Source organism: Myotis yumanensis, unplaced genomic scaffold (genome assembly GCF_028538775.1).
Source record: "Myotis yumanensis isolate MYYU_CA2020_CCGP unplaced genomic scaffold, mMyoYum1.0.hap1 SCAF_18, whole genome shotgun sequence".
NCBI classification, from domain to species: domain Eukaryota; kingdom Metazoa; phylum Chordata; class Mammalia; order Chiroptera; family Vespertilionidae; genus Myotis; species Myotis yumanensis.
In genome coordinates, this window is record NW_027223769.1 from 31,897,303 (window position 1) to 31,916,667 (window position 19,365).

General features: G+C 40.8%; 1 protein-coding gene across 4 annotated transcripts in view; it reads left to right on the top strand.

Annotated features, from left to right (window-relative positions):
• The window catches only part of CDH8 (cadherin 8), a 308,272-nt gene that overhangs the window by 160,423 nt on the left and 128,484 nt on the right, over positions 1–19,365 (top strand). For all 4 annotated transcript variants that reach the window (XM_070398065.1, XM_070398063.1, XM_070398066.1 and 1 more), the window contains exon 5: positions 17,359–17,526. In XM_070398065.1, coding sequence (XP_070254166.1) covers positions 17,359–17,526 — 168 coding nt within the window. The remainder of the gene's footprint in view (positions 1–17,358; positions 17,527–19,365) is intronic.

Here is a 19,365-nt window from a genome sequence, read left to right on the forward strand (position 1 = left end):
AATGAATTTGGGTGGGAAATTGAGGTTTGTTCACATCGAATACACTCACACACACACACACACACACACACACACACACACACACAAACCCTGCCCTATTATCTAGGTGGAGCAGCACTAGAACGCAGGCCAGAAGGCCCGCGGATGTTCAGGTCCATGAGAAGGTGAGTGGGGAGTGGCCTGGTCAGAGCCAGCTTCCAGCCCACCTACATTAGGTCTCGGTGTCTGCATTTTTGCTGCACATCCCCTGGTTGTCGCCTTGGCAAAGAACCGTCTCTCTCTGTGCTGGCTGCCAACAGCTGTCGCCAAGTCAATCTGTCTCATTTTCCCATGCAACCATTTTAATAAATGTCAAGGTACTGAAGTTTTACAAGCACAGAGTTTTATGTAAGAGTGAGAAGAAGAACAACAGTAATTTGATCCTGCGCTATTCAGCATGGTTCACAGGCATACAGCAGGTGCAGCTCCCAGCTCTCTGTTGAGTAGAGGGTGTTGCCCCAGCTCTTGAGCTTTCTGGGGCCAGAAGGTCCCCCTGTAGAGATGGAAAAGTGGGGGGAGTTGGCTGTAATTAGACCTTCATACAACTTCTCAATAGGGGTGCCGATGGCCATGCACTTCTATGTGTTTCCTTTTAAAATATATATATATTTTTTTTATTGATTTCAGAGAGGAAGGGAGAGGGAAAGAAAGACAGAAACATCAGTGATGAGAGAGAATCATTGATTGGCTGCTTCCCGCATGCCTCCCACTGGGGATAGAGCTCGAAACCCAGGCATGTGCACTAACCAGGAATCAAACCGTGGCCTCTGGGTACATAGGTCAATGCTCAACCACTGAGCCCCAGTGGTCTGGCTGTATGTGTTTGCTTTTATATCAGATTGCCCATAAGCTCACATGGGGAAAAAAGATGTTCATTCATGCATGGTGTCACTGAAAAATACTAAAGTGTATTGAGAACCTACTGTGTGTCAGGTATTATTCTGGGGGTGAGTAAACACCAGTGAACAAGCCAAACTATTGGTTTCTTGTCCATGTGCTGCCACTGGGATGCCTGTGGGTGGAGGTGTTGGCAGCCGGGTAAGGAAGAACAGGGGGCCCTTGAGAGTGGTTATTACTTTGTAAAGGCTGGTCAGGGAAGCCTCACTCATAATTTGACATTTGAGTAGAGATGTTGCAGTGCTGTCACACTGTCTGTGGTGCTCCTGGGATCCGATGGGTGTCCAGATTCTAAGTTTGGGGCTGCCTTTTACAACATGGAGTCATGGAAATCACTTCTCTCTGGTCTTAGGGTATTTACCAAAGGGTTCCGGTGACTAAGCGAGGGGCTAGCCATATATTTTAACAGTGGAAAAGACTGGAGCAGGGGCACTTAATTTTGACAGAGAGGGGCAGGCCAGGTAGATGCTAAAATAAGAGCAAAAGCACATACAGGAAACAAATCGGGGGTGAAGTGTCATGATAGAGTGATGCGCACACTGAGAGCAGGGTTCAAACCAGGAGGGGTGGGTTTTCGTTTCAGCAGGCAGTCGCTCATGCCTGCCTCATCTTTTGCATTGTGAGTGACTCCACCCACGCCAGAGGACTGTACCTCATTGGCCTTGTCTCTCCAACTCTTAGCACAGTGGCTATTGCATTGGCGTTGCTCTCTCAATGGTCATTGATTTGAATGACATTATTTGAGCTTTTGCAAAGATGAGAAACTAAAGGTGGTTTGAGATGGTGACATGGCCCCTTTTTTCTTGCTCTGCTGTGAAAAGAAGTTAGAGTTAAATTTGAAGTATTCTGACAAAGTTAGCATATGTATAAAAGCCCACTAAGGAAGAAAGAAAGTTTGATTTTTTTTTTATATTGTCCTGATTCCCTCACGTAAGAATTCTTTGAACCTGGCCAGTGTGGCTCAGTGATTGAGCACCAGCTTATGAACCAGGAGGCCACGGTTTGATTCCCAGTCAGGGCACATGCCCGGGGTGCAGGCTGGATCCCCAGTAGGGGGTGTGCAGGAGGCCATTGAGCAATGATTCTCATCATTGATGTTTCTATCTTTCTCTCCTACTCCCTTCCTCTCTGAAATCAATAAAAAATACATTTATTAAAAAAGAATTCATTGAAAATTAAGTTTACTTACACCAGAAATGAACCCATCGAATACCTTCATAATAACAGATCGTTTGCATGCATGAAAATAGTGAGGCTTATGAAATTTCATTTGCCTCTAAGTATATAAAACAACAAAAATAATTTCATACTTTGGGATTATGAAACGATCAGGCAAGTAGCTATTGAAATAATGCCTAATAGGTTCCAAAAGAATTAACAGCATTGCCCTATGGTTGGACCTTTTTGGGGCCATCGCTTAGCAACAATTCCTGGGGGGGAAGAGAGAGAAAAGAAATTAAAGATCTTAGTAATTTTCAATATAGTATGCCTCTATTTATTACACAATACATTTTGTGTGTGTTTTATGTTGTTGTTGTTTTAAATATATTTTTCTTGATTTCAGAGAGGAAGGGGGAGAGAGAGAGAGAGGGAGAGAGATGATGAGAGACAGTCGCCAATCAGCTGCCTCCTGCATGCCCCCCACTGGGGATTGAGCCCACAAATCAAGCATGTGCCCTGACCAGTAGTAATTGAACCCAGGACCTTTCAGACCAATGCTCTATCCACTGAGCCAAACCAGCAACACTGACACAGTATATTTTGATTTGCTGTATAGGTTCTCAGCAAATGTATGTTCTTTACAAGGTTGGATAAAAAAATAAAAACTATTGCTGACGTATGTGCTTACCCAGAGAAATGCTGGACTTGGAGTCAAAAAATTCTGAATTCCAACAGATTTCCCAGTACTGTGACCTTGAATAATTCACTTATTATGCTGTACTTTGAAGCGTAGGAAAAATGTGTTTTCTAGGCAACCTCACACACATTTCCCTGATTTTACACTTTGCTCATCTTAGATAAACAGGTTTAGTGTTCTCCATTTAATATAGGGAAATCATGATGAGAGCAGGTGGGTGACTTTTTACCCAAAACCCAATTGTCAGACTTGAAGGTAAATCTATTCCTTTGTCCTCGTCCATAATGTTTTCCCTGATTCGCATAATTTCTCTTAACTATGTTGCACTCATGTGCACACACAGAAGTTCCTGGGAGAGATGGAATGTTATTCAGCATTTCACCGCCTAAAATGACCTGTGCGAGTGGGGACTGCAAGTTGTCAGAATCAAGGCGAGCATTATTATTGTGAAAAGGTCAAAAGCAGACACACATGTAAACCTCAGGTTCTGTAATTACCACGAGCCTCGGAGAGTTTGAAGGAAGCAGTCTTTCCGCTCCTGTGGGTGTCTCAGCCGCAGGGAATCTCACACAGTCCCCACCGCCACGCCTAATCCTTAGCGAACAAGAGGTAATTAGTGAGTGTCCACTGAATCAAATTGGAGGAAGCAGATATAGAGAGGTGGTAGAGCTTCAACATAAATTCATTCTTGCTCTCATACACCAAACACACATCCCCAAAATGTGTATCTTCACTTAGATTTGTTGGAACAAAGACATTAAAAAGAATACTACAGAGTAAGTGGAGTGTGAGGAGTTATTAAGAATCTGGAAAACGCCCGAACCGGTTTGGCTCAGTGGATAGAGCGTCGGCCTGCGGACTGAAGGGTCCCAGGTTCGATTCTGGTCAAGGGCATGTACCTTGGTTGTGGGCACATCCCCAGCGGGGCGGGGGGCGGGGGGGGGGCGTGTGCAGGATGTAACTGATCGATGTTTCTATCTCATCAATGTTTCTAACCCTCTATCCCTCTCAACTTCCTCTCTGTAAAAAAAAATCAATAAAATATATTAAAAAAAAAAAAAAAGAATCTGGAAAGAGCCCAGCTGGTATGGCAATGGGTTGAGCATGGACCTATGAACCTGGAGGTCACATTTCAATTCCCGGTCAGGGCGATCGCCAGTGTGGGATGTGCAGGAGGCAGCTGATCAATGATTCTCTCTCATCATGGATGTTTCTATCTCTCTCCCTCTCCCTTCCTCTCTGACATCAATAGAAACATTTTTTTTTAAAGTATCAAGAAAGAGAAAGAGAAGGGGGAGTCATCATTTTTAAAAATACAGAGCAGGAGAAGGAAGCTGTACTTATTTGTTACAGTTTTTAATTTTAATATAGAGAATAAGAATCATCAGCCACTTGATGCAGTTGAAGAAACGGAGCTCTGATGTATTGTGACAACTGTCACTGAGGGAACAATAGATCCGTACAAATCCGCTCTTCCTCACCCTCTGTTGGTTAACTCTCTGTTAACTAACATCTACCTCCCTTTCCCTTCCCAGTGGTTTTGCCTCCGGCTTGCCTCCTAGGAAGGTCAGCAGGCCTCTTGTTTATACAAGTCTGGTTATCTCTGTCCTGGGGGGACAGAGACATGCAGTCCCCTGTGCTTGCCTGTCTATTATGGGGCATAATCATATCTGGGTTTCAATATTCACAATGACCTGTGTTAATAGTCATAGTTAGTAACATTGACCAGTGTATCTGAGAACCACTTATAATAACAGCTCTTGCTGGTGATTCATATTCTCATTCTCTCTCTCTCTCTCTCTCTCTCTCTCACTCTCTCTCTCTTCTCTCTGCAAGGTAAACATCACTCTCCCAGCTTTACAAATGAAAAAGCTAGGGCCCAGAAATCCGATGAGGTGTGAGCCTACTTGATCTGCTTCATGTAGATCATAAATTCTTGGAATGTAAGGATGTGAAGTGAACCTCCTTGCCTGTCTCCTCCCCAGTATCCTTAGTACCTGCCACAGGGTTTGATGTACAGTAGGTCCTCAGCACACATTGGTGGAATGGCAGATTTATTCCTCGCCAGTTATTTTGTGACACAATTTCTTAGTCTATGAAAAATAGAGCTCAGGGCACTTTGGTCCACAAAGGGGAGCATGGACTACATGGGTACAAGTAATTTGGGGGGTGGTTAAATAAAAAGGAGGAGAAACCCTAAAGCCCATGATAATAAGGAAGAGTGAGAAGGAGGGGTGAGTACTGTGCCAGTGGAAGGTAGTTGATGGTACATCTCACACAGACACTGGTGTGATTGAGGGCTCGCTCAGCAGCATTGAGAGGTGGCGTGAGGAATGGAGGAGGAGAATTCTCTTTTGAGAGAGAACGTGAAGGAGAGGCGGCAAGTCACTCTGCTGGGAAGAAAGACAGCCTGCGGCCCCAAAGCAGAATGCAGGGGGATTTCAAAAGCAGACCTTGCAACGAAGAGGTGGAGGAGGGCATCAGGTGGAAAGGCACAGAAGGGACGGCGAGGAGGTTATCCAGGGGTAGGTGGGAGCTCTGTGCCCCTTGAATTATTGTAGATCCATCAGGATGTTTAAGTGCTTCGGATATGTAACTACTCTTTCTGCTCCTGTGGGTGTCTGAACACTTTCCACTTTTGTATGCGTCAATGTTTTATAAGCATATTTGGCAGATAAGGAAAAAAGCAGTATAGGCATGGAAATCCTAGAATATTGTTCAAGCCCAGTCTGGTTGCTGATCTGACTTGGAAGGGAACTGAGGCACGTTCTCAGCACATGTCCTTGTGCTTGGTGGCAGCTGCCATCATTAAAGGAAGTCCCTCCCCTTTTCGGCCGAGCCCTCTCAGTGAAGTAGACGTGCCCTTCTGACCCGGGTTAAAGCCATGGGAAGCACATTGTTGTCCCTCATCTCTGAGCCTTGGACTGTGCTTTTATGAGTGGGGAGCCTGCCCCGCCACACGCAGAAGTGATACAGTGATCATTTGTTGCCACGCTCAGTGACCCATGGGGCAAAGGCATGACTTATTAGCCAGACAGTTCTCTAAGAATTTGAGGTTGAAGAGTGAGTTAATTGGGAACATTTTATCAGCAGAGGCAGTCTCTTTGCTAGGGTCTCACTTACTCTCTGCATTTTGTAGATACTTGCAATCAGGGTTAGTGGGTTGGTGGGAATTTCCTAAGTGACGGGTCCCTGAGTTGGTTTTCCATCTCTGGGTTAGAGATTACTCAAAGAGGAAGAGCAATGACTATCATTTCTGGCTAACATGCAAACCTACCAAGCAGAGTCCTCTGAAGTTAGCGATCCGTGATCAGCTCGAACCTCCAAGGTGTAGGAGAGACAAGTTGATGAAACAGGAAGTGCTAAGATCATTAGGTGTATTACTACCTCAACCATGTCGAAGTTCACAGAATATAAATCAATTAACCAAGATCACAGAAGTTCATATTCCTTCCTTGTTTAGCAGGAACTGTAATTGCTACCTAACTGTATGGTTGTGATGTGGAAAGATGAGGTAATAGTGATAATAATTATAATAGCTATGTAGGTGAATACCGACTCCGTGCCAACCACTACCCTAAGTACCTTCTATGCATATAGACTTTGTCCCTGTATAGGGCCTTGCCTAAAGGAGGTTCTATAAGATATGGAGTATTATTATTTTTATCATAATTGGTCTTCACAATCACCCAACAATAACATGGTATCAGTGGTAGTTATAGTCATAGTAATATTGATCAGCTAATAACATATATATACATATATACATATATATTATTAATACATGTTAAATAATAACATAATAATATGCATTATCTGTCTTAATCATCTTAAGAACAAAAAAAAAAAACACAAGAAAAATTATGAGGTAAGAACCATCTCTATGAAGCAGAAAAGAAAACAGATGCCCAGAGACATTTAAAAAAAATTGGCCATGTTAATGGTAGCACTTGGAAATGGAAGGGCCAATCAAACCCAATGTGTGATATCAAACCCCAGGCTCCTGCCCTGCCTGAATGGCTCAGTGGTTGAGCCTCAACTTATGAACATGGAGGTCACGGTTCAATTCCCGGTCAGGGCACATGCCCGGGTTGTGGGCTTGATCCCCAGTATGGGGTGTGCAGGAGGCAGCCCATCAATGATTCTCTCTCATATTTGATGTTTCTCTCTCTCTCTCTCTCTCTCTCTGTCTCTCTCTCTCTCTCCCTTCCTCTCTGAAATCAATAAAAATATATTTAAAAAAACACCCAGGCTCCTCAAACTTTGTGGGCTTCGATCCACATGACATGCTGTGTCTGACTGAGGTGTGGGGCCAGAGTTCCAATGGGGCAGGAGAGGAATCAGCACCACCCAGCATTCGGAGACAATATCAATTCACTTCATATTTGAATCTCTGTTATCTCTGTGAGCAACGCTGCATGCTGTTCATATAATGTGAGGCCGGAGGTAGTTGTTAAAAATCTCTGTTGTCCAGATGAGGAGACTAAGGTGCTAAGAGCTGAAAAGACTTGCTTGACTTTATTTAGACTGAGGTCTCCATTCCAGCTCCGTTTCTCAGTGGGCACTGCCAAGCCCCTGCTTTTAGCTTCTCCACAACCCTGCCGTGGAGAAAGCATCCAGTCTTTAGCGATGTTCACTTTGCTTCTTTAAACCACCCATACTTCTTGTATGTATAATTAGTTATTGGAATTACAGCTTAAGGAAAGAATAGAGCCATCATATTCTTCACAGAAATAATTCCACTTGATTGAGGAGTCATCAATTGTGAATAGGAATAATTGCAAGGATTTCAATGGAACACGAAATTGGCAGCTTGAGTCGCACCAGTTATTGGCTAGTCATGTGTTGATGCTGGAAAGGGGTGGCCTGTGCAGAACTGCTTAATAGGGGAATCCAGGCGCTGCAGAGGAGACCCTCCACACGCAAGTCACTACGCCCAGAGTGTAAAGCTATAATGGTAGAGACAGGGCATCATTGTCAAGTCACTTACAACTATTTCCTGTGCCATTCCCTGCGGATATGGATCTGGACATGCATGTGAACCATACAGGAGAGGGAGAAAGAAGTCATAGTCATTTAGTCAAAGAGTATACTGCCTCCTGAGACAGGAAATTCACATGCAAATAAGTAATTTGTATACATTGAGATACTGGATGGATCCTCATGGTCTAATTGACAGTTTGCAAGCCTACTGTTCTCTAGCACCAGTTTTCAAACATAAATGGGGAGGGTCCTATAGAGTTAAATATATATGAACTCTAACTCAAAGAAAGAAGTCATGTCTGTCAGACTCATGTGAAGATATTGTGATAACATAGGAGGAGATTATTGGAAAAATATCTTAGTAAGCATGATATGGGGGGGGGGGGGGTGTTTGTTTGGTTGGTTTTGGGGTTTTTTTTTAGCCAAAAGGGAGTGGATAATTTCACTAATTGATTTATAACTAAAATTCTAGAGACCCAGATTTGGAATCTTGCGCGGTACAGTCTATGTGACATGGCCTGAGACCTTTCTCATTGCTGGACCATATTCCAAACCCCTACTAGTCATCTAATAATACACTTTCAGCTAATTTTACCTCTAAATAATTTTAGGAGAATGTGAATGTCATATCTGTATATATGCCAAGAGAAATAAATAATAATGGCACTTGAAAAATGACAAGTAAGACTAAGGCATCATTGGTAAAGCGTGTAGATGAAAGCAATTGTTTTTTCATGAATTCACCTTCAGTTAATTAAATTCATGAAATGTTACTAGGATACATAGTTCATTAGCATTACCCGCTCCTTTTTTTTAGTAATCCTGAGATTATCTGAAATATTAGAACACTAAACCATGAACATACACCGAGGCACTTAGTAAACAACTCAGATGTCAATTATGAAATGGGTAAAATATCTAGAGAAACCAAGAGAACCCCTGGGTTCTTTAATCTGCAAAACATACTTGAAGTGTCATGACCTTATGACCCTATGACCTTATGACCTTCCTCTGGCAAACTGGCATGACCTTGAGATGTGACTCATGAGATGGTCCAGAATAGCCCTGGGCATTTTTTGAGCCTTGAAGATTGCAAGACTTAGGTTCAAATCTTGATGCCCTCCTCCCCACTTGGTGGTTCTGTTATGTTATATTTGTATCTAAACGTCTGTGGACCCCGTAGACATGACAATTACTGACATTTATCCAGTGTTTCATACTCCAATACTGAGTCCCCAAAGCAGCTAGAAAAAACTCTATTACCATTTTTTCTGCCTTTCTTTCCCCTCCTTTATTCCTCCTACCTTCATTCATTTCCTTGGTATTCTTTTATTCTCTACTACATTGGTTGAGTACCCATTATGTGCCAGAGATTAGGTTTGGTTCTGGGCATCGGAAGATGAATAAGATATGGTTCCTGCCCACAGTACTTTGCTCTCAGGACAGGTTGAAATCATAGAGGACGTGGTGAAATGGAGAAAAGACATAAAGCTAAATGCCTAGAGTCAGGTCCTAGCAAAGGTGCATGAAGGTGGAAAGGAAGAGAGTCATTAGTTCTGCCTGGGAGGGCTTCTTTGTGTCTGCAATATCAGAGCTGGATCTCAGAACATGAATGCATTCTAAGAGGCCGAGTGAAGGCCCAGGGTGGTCTGGGCTGACTCTCCACAAACTTGTGCAGGCACCACAGTATGGGGAACGTCTGAAGAAAGGTACATATCTTATTGTGGTGAGCATTGCGTGTACATGCAAACATCAAATCATTTGGTGTACACCTGAAACTAAGACAATGCTATATGTCCATTAGATCTCCATTTTTTAAAAGCCATGTGTTGTGTAGAATGTTGTGGTAAAAGATCAACTGGGCACAAATTATGTAGTTATTTGGATGCAGATTTTTGTTGTTGCCTGGAAATCACTATGGAGGCATACCATTCTGAAGTTGGTGAGGGATGTTCATGTCTTGTAGCATCACAGAACATAAACTTTGTTACTAATTTTTTTTAAAATATATTTTATTGATTTTTTACAGTGAAGAAGGGAGAGGGATAGAGAGTCAGAAACATCAATGAGAGAAATCGATCAGCTGCCTCCTGCATGCCCCCCAGTGGGGATGTGCCCACAACCAAGATACACGCCCTTGACTGGAATCGAACCTGGGACCCTTCAGTCCGCAGGCTGATGCTCTATCCACTGAGCCAAACCAGTTTGGCTGTTACTAATTTTTATTAAAATAAGTATATTGTGATTATTATTACATGGAATGAATACCTAAATTTTATTTACATAAATATGTATAAATAGGTATATATTTATAAAATGTAAATACAAAGTTAGATATGGATATATGTCTGATGTATGAATATATTTGGAAATATAAATACAAAAATATGTATATATTTATATATCTCTGTGTATGTACCTACATCTATATGTAATAATATCTATATGTGTATAAAGTAATACATTTGGCTTTTTATCTCACATGTAGTAATACCAAACTGAAACTCTGGTTTAGCAATTAATAGCATTTTACACAAGAGATTTGTGAGCTTCGGTGAGTTTCAGTGGTCTGCCTAAGATCACATGGCGGGTAGCACTCCTACCAAAATAAGTTCTCATATATCTAACCCCAGAGCCCTTTTTCTAGCAGGTAGGGTCCTATGACTCCCATTAGAGCAGTGGTTCTCAACCTTCTGGCCCTTTAAATACAGTTCCTCATGTTGTGACCCAACCATAAAATTATTTTTGTTGCTACTTCATAACTGTAATGTTGCTACTGTTATGAATCGTAATGTAAATATCTAATATGCAGGATGGTCTTAGGCGACCCCTGTGAAAGGGTCGTTCAACCGCCAAAGGGGTCGCGACCCACAGGTTGAGAACCGCTGCATTAGAGTGTTGAGGGAAATTTATTGAGGGAAGGAGAGGGCCTTCTATTCCTTTACAAAAACACTTCACGTTATCTTTATGTATATTCTTTGACAAATTTTTATAAGCACATTATAATACAAAATAATTATGGCAAATATTCTTTTTAAATAAAATTTAGAAATTGTTATCAGCATTTTATGTTGCTACAGACATTTTTAACACAATTATAAACATAAAAATAAACATCTCCTTAATAGTGTATACTTTTAGTCTATATAATCTTAACCACTAAGTTAATATTAACCTTGTTACATATTTAAATTGGTTGTCTTTACAAAATATCATATAAAAAATGCACACACTCTAAAAAGAAGCGAGAAAGGAACATTTTAAATTTTCTTGGAATAAGTTCTGATTTTAAAAGTATAAAGTCAAAATATATAAATAACCCTTTGATTACTGATGCATTCAATGAATTAGCTTCCAATTATATTGTTCTGTTTTACAAAAGAACCAGAAATAGATAAGAAATCGAGTTTCTCCAAATAGAGACTCTTTTATCACCCATCTATATCGATGTATCTTCCTGTCTGTCTCTCTGTTTGTCGGTCTACCTATCTGTCTGTCATCAATCATCACCCATCTCGCTAATTCCTAGTTCTAGTCACGAAGAAAGGGAGACGCAGGAGATTTTGTACCCTGTGGAGGCGAGCAGCTTTCTCATGTGTCACTTTCTCCTTTGTGACATATTCGTGCAGGTTGGGCATGATTGAAGTGATTATACCGAAGCTATTCTTCAATGATAATGTGGGCTTGTGTTGAGGCAGCTCTGGGTATATATCCCTCACCCTCATCACTGGCAACATCTGGCACAGATCCCACGGTTGCAGAAAGTATGGGTGCGGTCTGTGACCCCCCAAAATAAAGACTTATTGCTAAGTGAGTTTTACAGATAGTAAGATAACAGTCGCACACTGAAATGGCAAGAGTTTCGGGGAATGACAAAGCGAGTGGTTTCATAACCAGGATAACGTGCTCAACAAGTTGCATTCAAAAGAGGAGTCGAGCGCAGCATTTCATATCAACTGCAGTCTTTGAGCCACACAATCTGGGGGGCCCACAAAGGCTGAATTACAGTAATCAGCCTTCTCGATGACAAAGGAGTTAATCAGCATCTCCTTGCCTTGCTCAGGCAGCCTCTCAATCTCCTGATAGCACAGAAATTATAAAAAGAAGTCTTCCTGGCGGATACAGAATGCTTCCCAAATGATAACGCCGAAGACAATGGGAAGAAAACACACACACACACACACACACACACACACGTTTTAAATTTTTGAGGTGTCTGAGACTGGATTCTAATCAGAAATACTCTCTGAATGATGAGGCATGAGGAGCAGCTGCTTAGCACATAGAAGAACTTAGGCCGGTCTAGGATTTAAATTCTTCAAGTGCCGTACCAGAGAAATCTCCATTTGATTGAACAAATTTAAGATAAGGCCATGTCTTTTAAGTACAGGAGAATGAAGCACCAGAAATATATGAGGAAATTCGTTTCTCCAAATGCAGATCTTCTATCAGTCACCTATCATCTATCTATCTATATCTATCTGTCTATCTATTTATCTATCATCTATCTATCATCTACCATCTGTATCTATGTATGTATCTATCATATCTATCTATATCTGTCTATCACCTACCAACTATACCTATGTATGTATCTATCTACCATCTATCTATCATATCTATCTATCTATCTATCTATCTATCATCTATCATCTACCATCTATATCTATGTATGTATCTACCTACCATCTATCTATCATATCTATCTATCATCTATCATCTACCACCTATATCTATGTATGTATCTATCTACCATCTGTCTATCATATCTATCTATCCATCTATCATCTATCTGTCATCAGACATCACCCATCAATCCAATTCATAGCTATACTTACAGTCAGACTGTTCACTGTAGGGTAGTGAATGCCAGTTTCAGAGCAAGATGGTCCCCTTTCCCTGTTTTAATCCTCCTACCAGGGTTCATCTCAATCTCCAGGCCTTCCCTTTCCTGCTCCCTTGTGCCAGTTTCAATACCTGCATTGAATTAAATTCATGGAGGATGGACTGTTTTCATTAATTGATTTTTCTGATTAGATTTTCAAAATGAAGTTCCAGGGAAAAACTTCTAAAATGTATTTGTTTACATTTCTTTTCTGAACTGAATCTGCGTTTAATGTTATGGAGAATCCAGCGGGACCTGCTCATCCTCCTGAACACCAATTATGTGTGTTTGTTTTTCCTTCTCAACACATTCGTGCCTCCGTTTTCAAGGAAAAGTTGTGTCCCCAGGATGTTTACTCAAGGGGGATTAGTGAAGAGGGTCTAAGTCTAAAACCTAGAACAGTTGCTGTGTTGGAAAGTTACAAAAGCCAGAGATACCAGCGGTGATATTTTTCATCAGATCAACTCCAAGTCATAATCCTGAAATTTCCATTGGAAAAAAATAAGTTGATTTTACTTTCTGTGAGGTTATTTAGCAAATACCTACATCAAGGAGTTTTACTAACTGTTCCCAGAAGAAAGAATGTTGTCACACTGAGTGCCATAAATGGAACACCTGACTCTGTTGCCGAGTTGGTGTAATGGGAGTTTCAACATCACATTTAAGTTTATGAACACATTTCTGGACATTGAGAACGTGTGGCCATAAGCATGTGGGAGACATAGGCATGTGGGGTTGAGCATGACGGTGACAAAAGGAGACACAATTCATGTTTTGGGCAATGGGAAGCTATTTAAAATTAGCACCATCATGCCCTGGACAGGGTAGCTCAGTTGTTAGAGCATTGTTTTGATATGCCAAGGTTGCCGATTCAATCCCCGGCCATGGTACGTAAAAGAATCAACCGGTGAATGTATAAATATGTGGAACAACAAACCAGTGTGTGGCTCTCTCTCAAACCAATAAATTAAAAATTAAAAAATATAAAATTAGCACCATCGCAAGGTGTTTTAAATTTGATTATACTGGTGAAAAGAGTATAGAGGGAGTTCCTATCTACCTATTAAAAATCAAAGTTGAAAATGCATAAATATGCTTCTTAATTGAACATTTTAGCAAATTTGGGGTGGGGTATTCATGGGTCAAATTTTTTTATTTCTCAAATCTGAGAGGAAAACAGCCTGATCACACAGAGTATTTTCTGCTCTGTGTTGGCTGGTATGTAATACCAAACAACATATGTATGTATGTGTGTGTATGAATGTATACATATGGAAGTTCTCTCACCCACAGAAGACACAGCCTGAGCCTCCTAGGGCTCGGGGTAATATGGGAACCAAAGCAAATGATTTAGGGAGAAGCAGAAGGACGTTTTCAGGCAGTTTTAAAGCGTATATTTTAGGAACTTATCAATATCTTGCAATATTTATGCAAGTGGATTGATTAGCCTTTTGAATAGGAATTTCAAAAAAAGTGAACATGTCCCAACCCAATGGAGAACAAATAGGAGAGCAAAGGGCACTTGTGTGTTTTTCCTCTCCTGCCTTTACAGCCACCAAGTAGCAGAAAAATGTTCCAGAAATTCAGTCTTGGGTTTTCTTTTCTTTTTTTTTTTTTAATATATTTTATTGATTTTTCACAGAGAGGAAGGGAGAGAGATAGAGGGAGTTAGAAACATAGATCAGCCGCCTCTTGCACACCCCCCACTGGGGATGTGCCCGCAACCCAGGTACATGCCCTTGACCGGAATCAAACCCAGGACCTCTCAGTCCGCAGGCTCATGCTCTATCCACTGAGCCAAACCGGTTTCGGCAAGTCTTGGGTTTTCTAATGAGTTACTGCTACTTGTGAGGCTGAGACTAGAGCCGGGTTTGGGGGGTGGGGGGAGGGGAGGGGCTTAGACAAAGCAAGCGCTGTTTATTATAATTTGTATTAAAGCCAATTATATGTGCCCCATGCCCTGACAAAACCTTGGAGAAGCTCCTGCTTGCCTTAGAAATCAGGAAAACTCCTCCAGATGTTGCAGAAGAAAAGAGGAGGTGTAAAGTCTCCCAGATGTGCAGCTTCCCAGCGGGGTCCTGTTGAGCAACTAATCTAAGTGAATAGGTATTATTCTCAGTTTTACAGATAAGGAGCGATCCTTGGGGCAGCCATAGGCTATTCATTGACATACATTTTACCTGTAGATGTCTTTGTAACAATGGCATGCTGGAACCACGTTTGACACTTAGGTAAGGAAAACATATTCTAACCATATCTTAGAAGATTCTGGCAGAAATGGAGTGATCGAGGAGAGTTCAGCAAAGGAACTATTGACCATGGAATGGCCAGGTTAAGAGAGACAATCAAGGGATAGTGATCTAAGTCTGAGTAATGGCTATATTTCTTTTTTTTCTTTTCTTCCTATTTTGGTTTATGACCCTGCAAGTGTGATGTATTGAGTTATAGTATGATATGATCAAATCCTGAGACAAACAATTGTAATGAGAGATATTATGATGTTACCACCAGCGTTTTCAAATAAGCGTAGATATCCAAGTGAGTGCTCCCCGGATGGAAGGCTTTGATATGAAAGTTATGTCAAGGTCAAATAAAGTACATAAGAACTCAGCTCTTCCTAGGCCTGCACACTGCCTGGATGGATTAGATTTCCCAGGATACTCTTGGGCCCCACCAGCTACTCAAATGATGCAGGGACTTGAACTTCTCACAGACCTTTTATAGACAGATGATTTAATTAGACTATAGGAGTTAAAAAAAACAACAGCAACAAACAAAACAAAACAATTAAAACTTCAGGAGTGTCAGAGTGTGGCTCATCCTCAGTTTGAACTGAACATCTATGATGTCCCTGGGTTAGAAGTAAGGGGGAATTATCTTTAATCTGAACAGTTTTCTTTCATTTGGGCCAGAGGTACTACACACATTCATTCAATAGGAATATACTAGGCTAGTTATGATCATTTTTCTTATGGGGTTTTAGCAAGATGGGGAGGGGCATCCTATGATATAGACTTAAGTAAAAATGCAGGCACAGAAAAAAATACAGTATTCTTATAAGATAGATGACTATTCTTTGAAATGGAAATAACTGCAATATCTATTAATATGGGACTAAGTTACTCATAGTATACTCATAAATGAACAAGGATGCACCTATAAGAAGTAATAAGTTGGACCTCTATGTGCTAACAAGAAAATATCTCACCCTGGCCAGTGTGGCTCAGTGGTTGAGCATTGACCTATGAACCAGAAGGTCATGGTGCGATTCCTGGTCAGGCACATGCCGGGATTGCTGGCTTGATCCCCATTGTGAGGCATGCAGGAGGCAGCTGATCAATGATTCTCTTTCATCATTGATGTTTCTATCTCTCTCTCCCTCTTCCTTCCTCTCTGAAATCAATAAAAATATATTTAAAAGAAGATATCTCAAAGACATCCATTGTGTGAATAAATGCCTATATCATGATCATATTTGTGGTTAAATGTTTATATACATATGCACATTTGTATGCATTTTCAGGTAATGGCTTTAGAATTATACACATATATTAGCAATGCTTATCTATGAAAAGAATTATAAGGGTAAAGAGAGGACTAAATACAGATTTTTAAAATAAGTTCAGGACCTATGCAAATTTTGAATCTTTAACAAGAAAATTAAATTATTAGTACAACTGACAAAGAAGCAGATAGATAAAATCCTGAAAATAAATCAGAAGAAAAAACACTGACATTTTATCACTCATGATTTTAGATTATTCCATATGATTTTATGTTTTACCCTGTTTTCTTTTTTCATGACCTTTCTGTTTTTCTTTTTTTTTTTTTTTAAATATGTTTTATTGATTTTTTACAGAGAGGAAGGGAGATAGATAGTTAGAAACATCGATGAGAGAGAAACATCGACCAGCTGCCTCCTGCACATCTCCCACTGGGGATGTGCCCGCAACCCAGGTACATGTCCTTGACCGGAATCGATCCTGGGACCTTTCAGTCCGCAGGCCGATGCTCTATCCACTGAGCCAAACCGGTTTCAGCCTTTCTGTTTTTCTTAAGTATTTTTCTTTTACAATAGAGAAGGTGTAAGTAAACAATTAAAGTATAAATGTAGTTGAACACATAGTACCTTGGGATTTAGACACTCGCCTATATTAATTCTGATTGGTATCTTATTCATATGAGTTGATTCCAAAAATTCATTTACTTTTTTCTTCTCAAATGTATTTGTGAGCATCAGAATAATTTATCTTTGACCTCAGAGCCTTCAAGCTATTTGTGTATTTACTCCTCTTGTAGGGGAATTGGAGCCTGTGATAAATTGTAGGATTCTTTTACTTCCAGGGTTTCCCTGGGTAGATGAGGCTGTGTTATGATTTATACTTCAATTTGGTAGGCAAGGGTATGCCATTCAGTTTACTTTGGAATGTATATTTTTGCAAGTTTTAAAAAAGACATGATAAAATGGATTTTTGCAAGTTATCTACTGCTGTCTATGGTTCTAATCTTCCTTAGTGTTGGCATCACAAACACATACCAGTGAAATGTCAAAAGAAAACTGAAAATTCTGTGAGCGGGGACTTGTATGTGTTTATGTATGTGGTGTGTGTGTGTGTGTGAGAGAGAGAGATTCACATATTTATTTTTGAATGAGCTGTCTGCCTGAAAGTCATTCTCCCATTTCTCTCTCCATTAGCAATTATAAAAACTGCCCTTCCCAACATGGACCGAGAAGCCAAGGAGGAGTACCTGGTCGTCATCCAAGCCAAAGACATGGGTGGCCACTCTGGGGGCCTGTCCGGGACCACAACACTGACAGTGACTCTTACTGATGTTAATGACAATCCTCCAAAGTTTGCCCAGAGTAAGTGAATTTCCTGCACTTGATGAGAATCTAAGTGTGATGTTGTCATTCGAATTTATGTTATACTTTTCATTATTTATATTTCTATTATAATTAATATATATTATAATTATATTATAAAATTCAAATTTCTATTATAAACATCCAAAGAGCCCATTGTCATCTTTTACTGTGGATTATATACAGGGTAGGGCGATTCACATATATACACAAAGCAAGCAACCCTCTTGTCACTTGGTACTAAATGCACCCTCATTTTATAAAGTTTAAATCAATTGAAATAATTTCCAAATATTGAGTATGTAGATAAGTACTAGAGCTGAAACTGCAAGATGTGAGCGTATTTCTCTATTCCAGAGTTCCTTCCATTAAGAAATTTTGATAGAGTGATTAAATGCACCTCAGATATTGTTCTATCAATAGTCCTACTTGTCATATAAAATAAACCAAATCTCTAGCATCTGAGGTGGAAAAGGCATATACATTTGCTGCAAAACATATATTTTCCCTCAGCTGCGGGAACATCAGTGATCACTGGCTCGACTCTTCCCTGCTAAGGACATGGTCGGCCTCAGAAACCTCTCCAAGGCCTTCTAGGCAGCCACCTTCAATGAATCAGGGAGACCGTCATCATTTGCCAACGTTCTTGTACTCTCGTTGAACCCCTTTTCTTTTGAGTATTTGTTCAAAGTAACCTGACCTAGAGAGATGATTGGGGAAGGTCTTTCTGACATGGAGACTCTTGAGTTGAGGTATGAATGATGATTAGGAACTAGCTGAGACAAGGTAAAAACGAGATTGGGGGATGGGCATTGCACCTAGAGGAAAAGGCTGTCCAAACACCCCGTAGAAGAAGGGTGTAGGGCCCTGGATGGGAATGGATAGAATTTCACAGCAGGGGAAGCACAGAAGCTGGAGAGTTAGGTTAGGCAATAGTTAGATGTATTGGATTTGGAGTCCATTCTAAGTACCATGACTTTTATCCTAACATCACTGGGAAGCATTTAAAGATTTAAAGTTGAGCCTGGCCAGTGTGGTTCAGTGGTTGAGCAGTGACCTGTGAACCAGTCAGTCATGGTTGGATTCCTGGTCAGGGTACATGCCCAGGTTGTGGCCTTGATTCCCAGTAGGTGGTGTGCAGGAGGCAGCTGATCATTGATTCTCTCTATCAATGTTCCTGTCTCTCTCTCCCTTTCCCTTCCTCTCTGAAATCAATAAAAATATATGTTTAAAAAAATGAGAGAAAAGATTTCAAGTGGTGGCTTGAGTAATAGGATTTGATTTCAGGGAGAGAAAAGGAAAGCTGGCCTTTGCCCAGTGTCTTCCCCACAGTGCAGCCAGTGTACAGGTGGTGGTAGTCATTCGTGTCAAAAGTGATGGTAGCCTTGGCCAGCCAGGGTGGTCTCAGTGGAAGTGGAGAAGAGTGCAGAGATGCCAGAGATATTTGAGAAGTTATGATAACAAAAATCTAAGGGTAGATTGCAGTTTTAGTTGAGGAGGTGAATTATCATATTTCTGCCACGAAAGACTATTCAATGCATACTGGTACATTTTGCTGGGATAGGAAATACCATAGGAGAACCAGTTTATGAAGCAAGAGAGCGAAGAGAGGACAGAGAGAAAGACAGGGAGAGAGACAGAGGTGGGATTGAAAATGACACAGTTGAGGCGCCTTTGAGAATGTATCTTCAGAAACCCCAAGGTCGAAAGAACATTGAAGATGCATTTTCACTGAGAAATGTCACATCTGGCCATTCATAAATCAGACAACAGGGCAACCCCTCTCACAACGTTATTGGAATGGAGAAACACCATTTCTCCTATCCTTCCCCCAAACTC